The sequence below is a fragment of the Oncorhynchus keta genome, chromosome 28, assembly GCF_023373465.1.
Source record: "Oncorhynchus keta strain PuntledgeMale-10-30-2019 chromosome 28, Oket_V2, whole genome shotgun sequence".
NCBI lineage: Eukaryota > Metazoa > Chordata > Actinopteri > Salmoniformes > Salmonidae > Oncorhynchus > Oncorhynchus keta.
In genome coordinates this window covers 69893528-69911099 of record NC_068448.1, presented here as the reverse complement: position 1 = coordinate 69911099, position 17572 = coordinate 69893528, and the positions used below count along the sequence as shown (strand labels likewise).

General features: G+C 44.5%; 1 protein-coding gene across 1 annotated transcript in view; it reads right to left on the bottom strand.

The window, feature by feature from the left end:
* The window catches only part of kmt2ca (lysine (K)-specific methyltransferase 2Ca), a 297312-nt gene that overhangs the window by 49227 nt on the left and 230513 nt on the right, over positions 1–17572 (bottom strand). The window contains exons 18-24 of the mRNA XM_052484247.1: positions 10044–10148; positions 6234–6415; positions 5445–5609; positions 5055–5164; positions 3261–3338; positions 2693–2923; positions 1049–1174 (exon numbers count right to left, since the gene is read on the bottom strand). Coding sequence (XP_052340207.1) covers positions 1049–1174; positions 2693–2923; positions 3261–3338; positions 5055–5164; positions 5445–5609; positions 6234–6415; positions 10044–10148 — 997 coding nt within the window. The remainder of the gene's footprint in view (positions 1–1048; positions 1175–2692; positions 2924–3260; positions 3339–5054; positions 5165–5444; positions 5610–6233; positions 6416–10043; positions 10149–17572) is intronic.

The window sequence follows — 17572 nt, the reverse complement described above, 5'->3', positions numbered from 1 at the left end:
CACTTGAGACTAAACTGACCCAAGGTCTGTGCTGACCTATGGAAGGGAGGAGGTCAGAGACCTGGCTAGGTGGTGCCAGAATAACAACCTATCCCTCAACGTAACCAAGACTAATGAGATGATTGTGGACTACAGGAAACAGGAAAAGGAGGACCGAGCACGTCCCCATTCTCAACGACGGGGCTGTAGTGGAGCAGGTTGAGAGCTTCAAGTTCCTTGGTGTCCACATCACCAACAAACTTTCATGGTCCAAACACACCAAGACAGTCATAAAGAGGGCACGACAATGCCTATTCCCCCTCAGGAAACTAAAAACATTTGGCATGGATCCTCAGATCCTCAAAAGGTTCGACAGCTGCACCATCGAGAGCATCCTGACTGGTTGCATCACTGCCCAGTACGGCAAATGCTCAGCCTCCGACCGCAAGGCACTATAGAGTCACTAACTGTACATACTACCTCAATTAACCCGACTAACCGGTGCCCCCCCACATTGGCAACCCACATTGTGTCCCGCCACCCCCTCTTTACTGCTACTCTGTTTATCATACATGCATAGTCACTTTAACCACATCTACATGTACATACTACCTCAATCAGCCCGACTAACCTGTATATAGCCTCGCTACTTTTTATAGCCTCGCTACTGTTATTATTCACTGTCTTTCAACTGTTGTTTTTTATTTCCTTACTTATCGATTGTTCACCTAATACCTTTTTCTTTTTTTACTTAAAAGTTGCACTGTTGGTTAGGGCCTGTAAGTAAGCATTTCACTGTAAGGTTTACTACACCTGTTGTATTTGGCGCACGTGACAAATAAACTTGGATTTGAACCACAACCCAGTTGAGACTAAACTGACCCAAGGTCTGTGCTGACCTAAGGAAGGACACCCTTACATACGCATCGGTGTTCCTTACACTTTGTAATGATGCCTCAAATGAACGGATTTGTTTTTCCAGACAGTTTTTGCTGTGCCATCTTTGAGCCAAAATGCATGTACGTTTTTAACTCCCCAAATGTAAAAATCTTTTGAACTTTGAACCTACCGGGCCGGTACGGTTTCCTCTTCCTCTTCTTGTTTCCGTCGGTGTCTTCGGCACCCTTGGCGTCGTCAACGGGCTCCCGTTCCGGGCTGGACTCAGACTTAACGTCACAGTACATCATGATGTCCCCTTCCGGAACGGAACACAACCATGTCATCAAACCCAGGACCAAACCAGAACCATGTCACCAAACCCAGGACTACAGATCGAAGTCTTTTTCATTAGGACACGCAATCAAAAACAGTTTTTGCAATGGAAAAATAAAATAATAATAAGTAATCCCTCTCTATTGTATGCATTTGGTGCTTAATGACCATGACCCGACCTTGCACATACTTCATGTGACCCACAAAAAGCTCAATGTATCTTCCATGGAAAGTCTGCCATCTTGGTGGGCCTGGTGTCCGAGTAAGACCTCTGGAAGAGGCGCCACAGCAGTACATTAAGTGGTGGAATTCAAAATGAGTCACAGACCGTTTTAGCGTCAACCCCTTAGCGATAACGCTGGAGTATTTCTCCGATTATAAATGCAAATGAGTGGCATCTCCAAGATTTGTTCAATGACTGATGTATATATCCTTTACATATTGGTCTTTGCACAAATGTACTGTACATATCGGATTTATGCATGATCAGTCCAAGGTTGACTTTTTTAGGTGTTATTTCTCTCATCTTTCTTCATGCCGTGAGGTTCATGTACTGCACTTGTAGTGGCTATAACACCTACAGACACCCTAACATAGTCCCTAGTACCTGATCACAACCCTAGTTCACTGCTGTAAAGGGTCAAATAGACTTCAAGCCAAGATGAATCGAATCTAATTATCTGTGTGTGCGTTGTCATAATTTCATGTACGGTCATAGCTACATTATAACATAGCGTTACGTGATGTGTACAGCAGCCATTCAAAAGCTCCCTCTCAACAGGGCTTGAAAATTCACCCGCTGCATGGGCTAAATATAGAGGACCAGGAAAGGGTTAATTGCTCATCATTAGCCCTTGCTTGCACTCAGAGCAGAGTTCTGACAGATGGGCTGTGGATTAATTCAGTTATCCCTGGCCAGCCTCCTCATCACCAAAATGCCAATTCAGGTATAATTCGCTGACGGCTGTTTTCAAAGACTTCTCTCTGTCAGATTCATTACAAGCCTGCTCTCCTTTCCCTGCTTCGCTTTTCCCAAATAGGTTCCAGTGAGGTAGGAAAGCTTCTGTTTTTTTCTGTGCCTCTCCATTTTGAGATGATTGAAACGTTGCTTCCTGGCAAACATACGCTCTTTCATTTGACCGTTCTGATTAAAAAGCAACGAGGAAAGGATTTATGCCCCCCCGTCAAACCAACAAAATGTAACTGAAAACTCTATCCTCAGAAAACAGCCCAGACATTCCAGTGCTGGCCAATGTGAATGGCCATTAAACTCCAATGTCTGCATCTTCTCATCCCAGCTCATCATCCCATATCATCGATATTAATCGACATAACATTTTCAATGAAAACAAAAATGGATTATTAGACTTCTCAAAAAGGGCGGGGGTTATTTGAGCAAGACATCCTCTTTCTTTCTTCTCGTACATTTTTTGCCGGATTGGAGCCCCCTCAAGGTGGGGCACATGCAGCCAACCATTTGTGAAACCCTAAAAGTCTTTACCTCGGTTGTTGTCCATGTACCCGTCCCGGGACAGCTCTAAGTAGTGGGAGTCCAGTGGAGTCTGGAGCACAGCTACACTGTTCTGATTTATGATCTTCAGCTTGAGCTTGGGCTTGGGTCGCCTGTTCTGACCTCGGCGGGTCGACGAAGAGGGCACCACCAGGCTCTGCAGCTGGCACATGCCCGACTCTGTCAGACACACCCCATCCTGGGTGTATGTCTTCTGATTGGCTAAAGGGAAGTTTAAACATTTCAACAACATTAGACAATGACTGAAAAACTAGCAGCAACTTAGCTCACGAGGACTTTGAGTACACTAAACATGAAGTATATTAAATATTGTGAACTAAATGCTGAAGACCACTTACACACCTAGAACCATATGTGTTTACCATATTTTTTTTTTTTTACAAATAGTGAAATACTCGTGTCCTCATACTGTGGATATTACAGTAGCAAGTCCAACGCTGTCAACTACACTAGCAGAAAGTAATGATTCATTTGATTCATACCACCTTATAAACCGTGACAATTATCTGGGTTATTTGGATCTATAGAGCTTGATTACCTGGCTCTCTTATTTTAGTCACCATCTGGGTCACCATCGGGGCCTCGCAGCCATCAGACAGGAGGGCTTTCATTTTGCCTGAAACGATGACATGAAAAATTTGCAAAATGTCATGAGTCATTATGAATAGGATTTGCAGGATTTCGATTTCAAGACATTGAAGTCAAAAACAGCAGTGAACACTGTTGCCTTAGTAAAAGCATCAAACAGGGAGCACCGGATCCAACCGCCACCACAAAATGTAAAGAATAAACATTTAAATATGTTACTCAACTATTACTTAATTGAGAGTTAATTCAATAATTCCATCAATCAAATAAGGATGTCTATTTATCTCCCAACCTCCCCTTTTCCATCCCGCCTCACTTTTGTCAGAGGTAAAAATCTGCCCCCAATTTCAATCATTATCAGATAGAATGGATGAGTGAACAGGTTGCAGGTTGATATTTAATTCTAGCCATCTGCTGTTGTAATGAACAGCCCACATTTGTTTGAGCCTGGTCCCATTAACAGAATAGAGGATGCCTTTAGGCTAATTGAGAGGAGCTGGTTGAGTTCATTGAGATGAGCTTGGGAACACTGTACATTACAAGTACATTAAAAAAATATACAAGTAGGATATATTAACCATTATAAACTGGGTGGTTTGAGCCCTGAATGCTGATTGGCTGACAGCCGTGGTATATCAGACAATATACCACAGGTATAACAAAACATGTATTTTTACTGCTCTAATTACGTTGGTAACCAGTTTAAAATAGCAATAAGGCACCTCAGGGGTTTGTGGTATATTGGCCATATACCACAAACCCCAGAGGTACCTTATTGCTTAATTATACAACAAGTGGGTCTAATCCACATTCCAGCCGGTGTCTATTCCACAAGTTACCACCGGCTAAATCTATGACGTTAAAATGCCTATTTATAGTACTCTGTTCCATCTGACTGCGCAATCCACTGTCTCATCAGCCCAGCCAGGCAATTTATAAACTTGATCTCCATTATAAAAAGCATCTATAATTTCTCACACATTTCTTTTAGACCAACATTTAGTTTTCAACAGTGGAGATTTGTATAAAAATTGCTGTCTGTCTTTCTGACATTTGCAACACTGTTTCAAATTCCATCTCCAGCTGTCCCATAGTAATGAACATGTCGGGAGTCAGGATGAGACAAGTGAGTTTCTCAGCCAGTCGAAATCATGATCAGCATCATTTTTATGGATATATAAAAAGAAATTATAATAGAAAACAGGTCAAACGAAGTACAGCTAGTTTGCAGTCTTTCCAGCTTCAGTTTGAAGTGATTGTGTTAGCTGTGTTGTTGGCTAGCTCCTCTCTAAACAACTAGTCATCAACTATCGTGCATAGGGGTCTATTTACAGCATCTTTTCAGGAAATCGGAACCCGTTTTTCATGCAGACTAACGCACATTTTATATACTGCTCCAAATAATTTATACACTGCTCAAAAAAAAAATATATATATATATATATTGTTTTACCTTTATTTAACTAGGTAAGAACAAATTCTTATTTACAATGACGGCCTACCCCGGCCAAACGCTGACGACGCTGGGCCAATTGTGCGCCGCCCTATGGGACTCCAATCACGGCCGGATATGATACAGCCTAGATTCGAACCAGGCACAGCAGTGACGCCTCTTGCACTGATGCAGTGCTTTAGACCACTGAGCCACTCGGGAGCATCATATAGCCAACACCACATAACTATTTGTCAGGTCTATCATACACATAGCTTTCACGTTGTGTGTGGGCTAGGTCTGGAGTCTTACCCTGCGAAGGCAGAGCGTGCATTCGACACATGGTGCAGTCAAAGCCATCATCCGCTGCATTCTCCACCTCCTCATCCGTGTTCAGGCCCTGGCAACATGCGTGGACCCACCTGATTGGAAGGAGAAGATCAGATACACAAAGACACATAAAGAAGCACTTGCCTACACACAGACTCCGACATGCATTTAATCTGGTTGCCACAGCAACCATACGTTCTGGCCCCTCAGGCCTTATGATGACTAAATTAAGCCGTAGTAAATCTTTGGACTGTTGTCTTTGACAAACTGAACACTGGATGCCAGCATGCCACGTGTACAGTGTTGCCAGGCCCTAGTGCCACCCAATCATGCTCGGCTGGCACCTGGCCTGGCAGAGGGAGCGCTGCTCACCTGTCACACTGGCGGCACTGCACGATGAGCTCGTCCTCACGGTAGCTGTGCATGCACACCGGGCAGGATGCCAAGCTGCCACAGGGTCCACACAGGGTGTAGTGGTTCTGCCAGTCACACCTCAGGCCAGGGGAGGTGGCACCGCATTGGGTACAGGAGACACACCTATGGCAGGAGGGAGAGAGGGTGGCGTGAAGGGACGAGATTCAGCAGGGGTGAAATACACACAACCACAGCGACTCACAGTATATGTAGCATACATTCCTACACAGATGTGTCCAATGATAATGCACACACACAAATACTGTTCATCCAAACAAACCTGAGGGTAAACAGACACACACACACACCTAATATAAACACTAAAATAACAGACTACAGTTACTGAAGTGTGTGTGTGTGTGTACGGATCATCCACCATGAAAAGAGCCGCCCTAAAAATAAATGTCACTGGCGTGGCTCCAAGGAAAGACCTGAATGAATGTGTCTCGCTGCAGTGTCAACAGAGCATTGTTTGACTGGGGATTAGGGACTGGCGTTACACCTGATATGGGGGAAATCCCATAAAGCGCTGCTACAGAGCCGTGTGAGGGGGAGGGACCACACGGAAACATAGATGAGAAGGTACATTATAGAGATGGAGCCATATTAACAAATACTAAGGGAAAGAAGAGTGACAGACCAACAATAAAAACAAGTCACTTCTGAAAATATTAGACAGCATCACTGGTGCAGCAAGCTCTGATTGGCTGTGCTCCGTGAGTGACAGCAGTCACAGCATATACACACCACTTGCACTTCCAGCTACCCTTGGGCACTGTCTGTAGGGGCGGATCCAAGCAGTAGGTGTGGTAGCTGATGTCACAGTCGTCACACAGCAGCAGGCGGCCCGGGTCGCTGGCCTGGCCGCACGCCTCGCACACTGTGCACTCCAGACAGCGCCAGCCTTTACTCAGCACCACCCGGGTGATCTGGTGGCACAGAGGGAAAAGGGCAGAGGTTCGGGGGGAGTTAAAGGGGCACGGCAGGGATAGGTATCCCCTTTAAGCTTCATTTCAATGGAACATATTGACTAATGGTTGTGTTTTATATAGCAGGGGAATAATCCCAACTCTAATTCCCAGCAGCACATCTTCCAGAAGAGCTAATTGTCAGAGGGATGCACTGGTATTTATTAGCCATTATAAACTGGGTCTTTCGAGCCCTGAATGCTGATTGACTGAAAGCCGTGGTATATCAGACTCTATACCATGGGTATGAAAAAATATGGATTTTTACTGTTCTAATGAGTAATAAGGCACCTCTGGGGTTTGTAGTATATGGCCAATATACCACGACTAAGGGGCTGTATCCAGGCATCATTGCGTCGTACATGAGAAAAGCCCTTAGCCGTGTTACATTGGCCATTGCCCCCACTCCCCTCAGGCCTTATTGCTTAAATAAACCATGGGGGAGGGGGAGGATCAATTCAACTAGAGAAAGACCCTCCTCCCCCACTCTGCCTCTTCTCATCATGTGCTGAAAGCCAGACAAAAGATACAAGGGAATATCACATAACAAGCTGACGTTGGTCCAACGATTTTTACTTGGATGGCCTAGCCAACCAGATTACATCCACTCCTGGACTAAAACGCATGGTCAATGGATATCTCCATTAAAATGGCTTTTTAGTCAGTGACTCTGGGTCAGGTATTTAGAGATTGCATTGTAAACAGTTACCCAATACCATGATCAAATTACTACTAAATGCATTATAGATTACTTCTATAGTAGGCCACCGTTTCCATTGGAACTGGTAGACTGAGACGGCGGACACAAAATAGGTATTCTTAACATGATGTCAATAACAGATAAACGGTCCTTTAAATATCCTTGTACATTGTATACGGGGCAACTCTACTGAATACATTGAGGAGTCAGATTAGGCAAACGGGACTGCATGCATATGGCGATCATAAAAGCAAAAACAACTGCTTAACATACTATTGATTCATTGATTAAGGCTACGGTTCCAACCACAATGAACTATGACGCGGGTTGGAGTGGCGACTGGTTGAGGTGTTATTTGCAGGAACGACACCCTACAGTGCATTAGGAAAGTATTCAGACCCCCTGGCTTTTTACACATTTTGGTAGGTTACAGCATTATTCTCAAATTGATTTAAATAGTTTTCCCCCCTCATCAATCTACACACAATACCCCATAATGACAAAGCAAAATGAATGATGGAGGCCACTGTGTTCTTGTGGACCTTAAATGCTTTTTGGTACCCTTCCCCAGATCTGTGCCTCGACACAATCCTGTCTTGGAGCTCCACGGACAATTCCTTCGATCTCATTAATTGGTTTTTGCTCTGACATGCACTGTCAACTGTGGGACCTTATATAGACAGGTGTGTGCTTTTCCAAATAATGTCCATACCATTGAATGACCACAGGTCAATGGAGACCACAGGACTCCAATCAAGTTGTAGAAACATCTCAAGAATGATTAATGGAAACAGGATGCACCTGAGCTCAATTTCGAGTCTCATAGCAAAGGGTCTGAAAACCTATGTAAATAAAGTGTATTTTTTTAATATATATTTTTTAAATGTGTAAAATTTCTAAAAACCTGTTTTCACTTTGTCAATATGGGGTATTCTGTGTAGATTGATGAGGGAACTTCATCCATTTTAGAATAAGGCTAACGTAGCAAAATGTGGAAAAAGTCAAGTAGTCTGAATACTTTCTGAATGCACTGTATATCAAAGGAAACTGGCTTAGATCCAATAGATGCATTTAATGTTGTTTGTCTGCCAGAGGAGGTAGCAGTGCGGCGATAAGGCTTGGCCATAAGTACATCAAGAGATTCCACACAAAGTGCTTTATGCGAATCCACTTAATCATCCCAGTAATTATTTCACACCTCTGCTCAAAGCTCCTTTTGGAGGTCCACACATAACCTAATACTATCTGTAGGGAATCACCTGGCAACTACACAACTAAACTATGCTACACACACACACACACACACACACACACACACACACACACACACACGACACCCAGATGAGTTTCCTAGGGCCTAAAAGAGTCGTGGGAATGGAAGAGGAACAGCCACATGCTTACGTAACCGAAACTGAAACTTTTGGTCGAAAAATAACGATCAGTCCCTGTCTCATTGCTGACTCCGTGAGTCTGCCGTGTTTCTCTTCGTATATATGGAAACCATTCCGTTACTTAGCATCTAACAGTGGTACAGTAAATTTACATTCATATGGCTTTCAGACAGACATACAATACTGCACATTATTCACTGACAGACGTATTCAGTGTTTTTATACATCATTGGCTGGTTGGGTATGACCTTTTAGAGATAGGAAAGAAAGCCCTCTCCCCTGCCCCTGTTCCCTTTTGAGAAAGCCAGCACGACTGCTCAAACTGTCAAACGCTGTCACTCCTCCTCACCATCTACAGTTGATGCAAAAACAAAAAAGGGGCCAAACCTAGCCCTACATAGTATGTCACCCTATATTTTTTTGATGATGACATAACAAATTAACACCTTCAAGTATAATCTACGTGGCTTTTAGGAAACACGAAATAGAAACACTTTTAAAAGCCAAAGCCAATGTTTTTTTTTGTACAAGAACAAAGTTTAAAACGTAGGCTATAAGTAAACGGAACATCTGTGGTGGTACTTTTATGCGCAGGGTATACCGTCATTATAGGAGGTGATCTCAATATGACCGGGAGGCAAGTTGGAATGGAACTAAAAGGGAGAACAACCATTGAAATTAAACGTGGAAGAGGAGAACAACCATTGAAATTAAACGTGGAAGAGGTGAACAACCATTGAAATTAAACGTGGAAGAGGTGAACAACCATTGAAATTAAACGTGGAAGAGGTGAACAACCATTGAAATTAAACGTGGAAGAGGTGAACAACCATTGAAATTAAACGTGGAAGAGGTGAACAACCATTGAAATTAAACGTGGAAGAGGTGAACAACCATTGAAATTAAACGTGGAAGAGGAGAACAACCATTGAAATTAAACGTGGAAGAGGTGAACAACCATTGAAATTAAACGTGGAAGAGGAGAACAACCATTGAAATTAAACGTGGAAGAGGTGAACAACCATTGAAATTAAACGTGGAAGAGGTGAACAACCATTGAAATTAAACGTGGAAGAGGTGAACAACCATTGAAATTAAACGTGGAAGAGGTGAACAACCATTGAAATTAAACGTGGAAGAGGTGAACAACCATTGAAATTAAACGTGGAAGAGGTGAACAACCATTGAAATTAAAGTGGAAGAGGTGAACAATGGGACATTCTTGTTTTTAGTTGTATTTAAAAAAAATCTATTCTCAATCCTTTTTGTATTGTGGAATTAACTATTTATGTGACGCATTGATGATAATCACCGTATTGATGATATCGCTCCGTCTATCTAAAGCCTATTGAATATATAATACCAAATATATTTAACACACACACACACACACACACAATAAGCAAAACCACCATCTGTATCTCATGAAAGAGAAAACAATCAGAGAGCTATGGTTTTAAAGCTGATCTTGTGAAAATAAAAAAAGAGATGGGCTCACCTTGATGTTGACACAGAAGGGATGGTAACACTGGCCACACTGAGAGCAGGCCAGCAACCTGCCCTCTGCCCCCTGGCCAAAACTCCCACACACCACACACATGTCCTGTGGGAGGGAGAGAAGAGAATAGAGAAAGAAAGGATATTAGACAGAGGAAAAAAGGGAGGGAGAGAGGGAGAAAGGGGAACATATTGAGGGAGCAGTGGAATGAGAGAAAAGGATGCGGAGGGAAGAGATTTGCATAAGTCGTGGGGGGAAAGAAAAGTGAAAAAGGAGAGAAAACAAGTGAAAGTTACATTTCCCAACAGTAATGGAGACACTTTCCCCAGCATACATCAAGACAACCATCACGCAATAACAAGTAGAGTGACCCAGGGTGCTTCTGACTTCCGCGACTCAGCATCTCTTAAGAGCAGTGGTGTAAATTACCTAAGTAGTACTTTAAAGTATTTTTTACTTATGTCGTTTTTTGGGGTATCTGTATTTTACTTTACTATTCATCATTTTGACAACTTGTACTTCACTACATTCCTAAAGAAAATAATGTACTTTTTACTCCATACATTTTCCCTGACACCCTCCTCATTGTCCCTGTACTAGTTACATTTTGACAGGAAAATTGCACAATTCATGCACTTATCATGAGAACATCCCTGGTCATCCCTACTGCCTCTGATCTGGCGGACTCACTAAACAGAGAACATCCCTGGTCATCCCTACTGCCTCTGATCTGGCGGACTCACTAAACAGAGAACATCCCTGGTCATCCCTACTGTCTCTGATCTGGCGGACTCACTAAACAGAGAACATCCCTGGTCATCCCTACTGCCTCTGATCTGGCGGACTCACTAAACAGAGAACATCCCTGGTCATCCCTACTGCCTCTGATCTGGCGGACTCACTAAACAGAGAACATCCCTGGTCATCCCTACTGCCTCTGATCTGGCGGACTCACTAAACAGAGAACATCCCTGGTCATCCCTACTGCCTCTGATCTGGCGGACTCACTAAACAGAGAACATCCCTGGTCATCCCTACTGCCTCTGATCTGGCGGACTCACTAAACAGAGAACATCCCTGGTCATCCCTACTGTCTCTGATCTGGCGGACTCACTAAACAGAGAACATCCCTGGTCATCCCTACTGTCTCTGATCTGGCGGACTCACTAAACAGAGAACATCCCTGGTCATCCCTACTGCCTCTGATCTGGCGGACTCACTAAACAGAGAACATCCCTGGTCATCCCTACTGCCTCTGATCTGGCGGACTCACTAAACAGAGAACATCCCTGGTCATCCCTACTGCCTCTGATCTGGCGGACTCACTAAACAGAGAACATCCCTGGTCATCCCTACTGCCTCTGATCTGGCGGACTCACTAAACAGAGAACATCCCTGGTCATCCCTACTGCCTCTGATCTGGCGGACTCACTAAACAGAGAACATCCCTGGTCATCCCTACTGCCTCTGATCTGGCGGACTCACTAAACAGAGAACATCCCTGGTCATCCCTACTGTCTCTGATCTGGCGGACTCACTAAACAGAGAACATCCCTGGTCATCCCTACTGTCTCTGATCTGGCGGACTCACTAAACAGAGAACATCCCTGGTCATCCCTACTGCCTCTGATCTGGCGGACTCACTAAACAGAGAACATCCCTGGTCATCCCTACTGCCTCTGATCTGGCGGACTCACTAAACAGAGAACATCCCTGGTCATCCCTACTGCCTCTGATCTGGCGGACTCACTAAACAGAGAACATCCCTGGTCATCCCTACTGCCTCTGATCTGGCGGACTCACTAAACAGAGAACATCCCTGGTCATCCCTACTGCCTCTGATCTGGCGGACTCACTAAACAGAGAACATCCCTGGTCATCCCTACTGTCTCTGATCTGGCGGACTCACTAAACAGAGAACATCCCTGGTCATCCCTACTGTCTCTGATCTGGCGGACTCACTAAACAGAGAACATCCCTGGTCATCCCTACTGCCTCTGATCTGGCGGACTCACTAAACAGAGAACATCCCTGGTCATCCCTACTGTCTCTGATCTGGCGGACTCACTAAACAGAGAACATCCCTGGTCATCCCTACTGCCTCTGATCTGGCGGACTCACTAAACAGAGAACATCCCTGGTCATCCCTACTGTCTCTGATCTGGCGGACTCACTAAACAGAGAACATCCCTGGTCATCCCTACTGTCTCTGATCTGGCGGACTCACTAAACAGAGAACATCCCTGGTCATCCCTACTGCCTCTGATCTGGCGGACTCACTAAACACCCATTCTTTGTTTGTCGGTGTTGGAGCGTTCCCCTAGCTAGACGTACATTTAAAAAAGAGAAAATGCTTCCGTCCGGTTTGCGTAATATAAGGAATTTGACATTTCACTTACTTTTGTAACTTACCTATATTTAAAACCAAATACTTTTAGACTTTTACTCAAATAATATTTTACTGGGCGACTTTCACTTAAGTCATTTTCTATTAAGGTAACTTTACTTTTACTCAAGTATGACAACTGGGTACATTCCACCACAGCTTGAGAGCCTTACCGCACAGCACAACTCATTTATGTTTTAGGTGTGTGTGTGTGTGTGTGTGTGTGTGTGTGTGTGTGTGTGTGTGTGTGTGTGTGTGTGTGTGTGTGTGTCTGTCTTTGTATGCCAGCATGTAGAGAGAGATCTTGACCTCTGAAACGGGCCAGATGCAAACCAGGGAAAGAGGTTGGAGGGGAAAACCAGACAATAGGAGACTAGTGAACAGGCTGTACAACAACACCAAGAGGAGACTAGTGAACAGGCTGTACAACAACACCAAGAGGAGACTAGTGAACAGGCTGTACAACAACACCAAGAGGAGACTAGTGAACAGGCTGTACAACAACACCAAGAGGAGAGAACAGGCTGTACAACAACACCAAGAGGAGACTAGTGAACAGGCTGTACAACAACACCAAGAGGAGACTAGTGAACAGGCTGTACAACAACACCAAGAGGAGACTAGTGAACAGGCTGTACAACAACACCAAGAGGAGAGAACAGGCTGTACAACAACACCAAGAGGAGACTAGTGAACAGGCTGTACAACAACACCAAGAGGAGACTAGTGAACAGGCTGTACAACAACACCAAGAGGAGACTAGTGAACAGGCTGTACAACAACACCAAGAGGAGACTAGTGAACAGGCTGTACAACACCACCAAGAGGAGACTAGTGAACAGGCTGTACAACAACACCAAGAGGAGACTAGTGAACAGGCTGTACAACACCAAGAGGAGAGAACAGGCTGTACAACAACACCAAGAGGAGACTAGTGAACAGGCTGTACAACAACACCAAGAGGAGACTAGTGAACAGGCTGTACAACAACACCAAGAGGAGACTAGTGAACAGGCTGTACAACAACACCAAGAGGAGTGAACAGGCTGTACAACAACACCAAGAGGAGACTAGTGAACAGGCTGTACAACAACACCAAGAGGAGAGAACAGGCTGTACAACAACACCAAGAGGAGACTAGTGAACAGGCTGTACAACAACACCAAGAGGAGAGAACAGGCTGTACAACAACACCAAGAGGAGACTAGTGAACAGGCTGTACAACACCACCAAGAGGAGACTAGTGAACAGGCTGTACAACACCAAGAGGAGAGAACAGGCTGTACAACAACACCAAGAGGAGACTAGTGAACAGGCTGTACAACACCACCAAGAGGAAACTAGTGAACAGGCTGTACAACAACACCAAGAGGAGACTAGTGAACAGGCTGTACAACAACACCAAGAGGAGACTAGTGAACAGGCTGTATAACAACACCAAGAGGAGACTAGTGAACAGGCTGTACAACAACACCAAGAGGAGACTAGTGAACAGGCTGTATAACAACACCAAGAGGAGACTAGTGAACAGGCTGTACAACACCACCAAGAGGAGACTAGTGAACAGGCTGTACAACAACACCAAGAGGAGACTAGTGAACAGGCTGTATAACAACACCAAGAGGAGAGAACAGGCTGTACAACAACACCAAGAGGAGACTAGTGAACAGGCTGTACAACAACACCAAGAGGAGACTAGTGAACAGGCTGTACAACACCACCAAGAGGAGACTAGTGAACAGGCTGTATAACAACACCAAGAGGAGAGAACAGGCTGTACAACAACACCAAGAGGAGACTAGTGAACAGGCTGTATAACAACACCAAGAGGAGAGAACAGGCTGTACAACAACACCAAGAGGAGACTAGTGAACAGGCTGTACAACACCACCAAGAGGAGACTAGTGAACAGGCTGTACAACAACACCAAGAGGAGACTAGTGAACAGGCTGTACAACAACACCAAGAGGAGACTAGTGAACAGGCTGTACAACAACACCAAGAGGAGACTAGTGAACAGGCTGTACAACAACACCAAGAGGAGACTAGTGAACAGGCTGTACAACACCAAGAGGAGAGAACAGGCTGTATAACAACACCAAGAGGAGAGAACAGGCTGTACAACAACACCAAGAGGAGACTAGTGAACAGGCTGTACAACACCACCAAGAGGAGACTAGTGAACAGGCTGTACAACACCACCAAGAGGAGACTAGTGAACAGGCTGTACAACACCACCAAGAGGAGACTAGTGAACAGGCTGTACAACAACACCAAGAGGAGACTAGTGAACAGGCTGTACAACAACACCAAGAGGAGACTAGTGAACAGGCTGTACAACAACACCAAGAGGAGACTAGTGAACAGGCTGTACAACAACACCAAGAGGAGACTAGTGAACAGGCTGTACAACAACACCAAGAGGAGAGAACAGGCTGTACAACAACACCAAGAGGAGACTAGTGAACAGGCTGTACAACACCACCAAGAGGAGACTAGTGAACAGGCTGTACAACACCACCAAGAGGAGACTAGTGAACAGGCTGTACAACACCACCAAGAGGAGACTAGTGAACAGGCTGTACAACAACACCAAGAGGAGACTAGTGAACAGGCTGTACAACAACACCAAGAGGAGACTAGTGAACAGGCTGTATAACAACACCAAGAGGAGAGAACAGGCTGTACAACAACACCAAGAGGAGACTAGTGAACAGGCTGTACAACAACACCAAGAGGAGACTAGTGAACAGGCTGTACAACAACACCAAGAGGAGACTAGTGAACAGGCTGTACAACAACACCAAGAGGAGACTAGTGAACAGGCTGTACAACAACACCAAGAGGAGACTAGTGAACAGGCTGTACAACAACACCAAGAGGAGAGTGCCATAGCATCATCACTATACAAAATGCATATTTGTGTGTCACTGTCTCCCATAGCTGGGGTGTTTGTTCATCAGCATGTATATTCAAATATGTGCAGTACAGTATTTGGGTATCTGACATTGTTAACAGGCTTTAGACTTATACAGCAAAGTGAGGTAGAGTAATTGTCCTCCTTATTCATTTAAGTCACCAGCCACCATTGCTATTCAGAACCTTTTCTAAGGAAGATAAAAGCAGGATTTGACAGTAGAGAGACAGTGAGGGGGGTTAAGATGTACAGCTTTAAGCAACACGGAGACACAACCTGAGACTCAGCACAAAGTGTCAATGCTCTATCGTTTTAGTGAGGTACAGTACATGACCAAAAGTATGTGGTCGTCGAACATCTCATTCCAAAATCACGGGCATTCATTTGGAGTTGGTCCCTACTTCGCTGCTATAACAACCTCCACCTGATGTTGGAACATTGCTGAGTGGACTTGCTTCCATTCAGCCATAAGAGCATTACTGAGGTCAGACACTGATGTTGGGTGATTAGGCCTGGCTCGCAGTCGGCGTTCCAATTCATCTGAAAGGTGTTCGATAGGGTTGAGGTCAGCTTGTGTGCGGCTGCTTGGCCATGGAAACCCACTTCTTGAAGCTCCCAACAAACAGGTGTTGTGCTGACGTTGCTTCCAGATGCAGTTTGGAACTCAGTACTGAGTGTTTCAACCGAGGAGAGAGGACCTTTACAAACTACGCACTTTAGCACTCGGCGGTCCCGTTCTGTGAGCTTGTGAGGCCTACCAATCGCAGCTGAGCAGTTGTTGCTCCTAGATGTTTCCACTTCACAAAAAAGCAATTACAGTTGACCAGACCAGCTCTACCAGGGCAGAAATGAGACAAACTGACTTGTTGGAAAGGTGGCATCCTATGACAGTGAGTGCCAAGTTGAAAGTCACTGAGTTCTTCAGTAAGGCCACTCTTCTGCCAATGTTGGTCAAAGCATGGCTGTGTGCTCGATAATATAAACCTATCAGCAACGGGTGAGGCTTGAATAGCTGAATCCACTATTTGAAAGGGTGTCCACATACACTATACAGTTGAAGTCGGAAGTCTACACTTGGTTGGAGTAAATAAAACTTGTTTTTCAACCACTCCACAAATGTATTATTAACAAACTATAGTTTTGGCAAGTCGGTTAGGACATCTACTTTGTGCAAGTCATTTTTCCAACAATTGTTTACAGACCGATTATTTCACTTATAATTCACTGTATCACAATTCCAGTGGGTCAGAAGTTTACATACACTAAGTTGACTGTGCCTTTAAACAGCTTGGAAAATTCCAGAAAATTATGCCATGGCTTTTGAAGCTTCTGATAGGCTAATTGACATCATTTGAGTCAATTGGAGGTGTACCTGTGGATGTATTTCAAGGCCTGCCTTCAAACTCAGTGCCTCTGCTTGACATCATGGGGAAATCAAAAGAAATCAGCCAAGAACTCAGAAAAAAATTGGAGACCTCCACAAGTCTGGTTCATCCTTGGGAGCAATTTCCAAATGCCTGAAGGCACCACATTCATCTGTACAAATAATAGTACGCAAGTATAAACACCATGGAACGACGTAGCCATCATACCGCTCAGGAAGGAGACGCGTTCTGTCTCCTAGAGATGAACGTACTTTGGTGCGAAAAGCGCAAATCAATCCCAGAACAACAGCAAAGGACCTTGTGAAGATGCTGGAGGAAACAGGTACAAAAGTATCTATATCCACACCATCCCAACTGTGAAGCACGGGGGTGGCAGCATCATGTTGTGGGGGTGCTTTGCTGCTGGAGGGACTGGGGCACTTCACATAATAGATGCCATCATGAGGAGATAAATTAATGTGGATATATTGAAGCAACATCTCAAGACATCAGTCAGGAAGTTAAAGCTTGGTCGCAAATGGGTCTTCCATACGGATAATGACCCAAAGAATACTCCAAAGTTGTGGCAAAATGGCTTAAGGACAACAAAGTCAAGGTATTTGAGTGGCCATCACAAAGCCCTGAACTCAATCCTATAGAAAATCTGGTCAGAACTGAAAAAGCCTGTGCGAGCAAGGAGGCCTACAAACCTGACTCCGTTATACCAGCTCTGTCAGGAGGAATGGGCCAAAATTCACCCAACTTATTGTGTGAAGCTTGTGGAATGCTACCCAAAACGTTTGACCCAAGTTAAACAATTTAAAGGCAATGCTACCAAATACTAATTGAGTGTATGTAAACT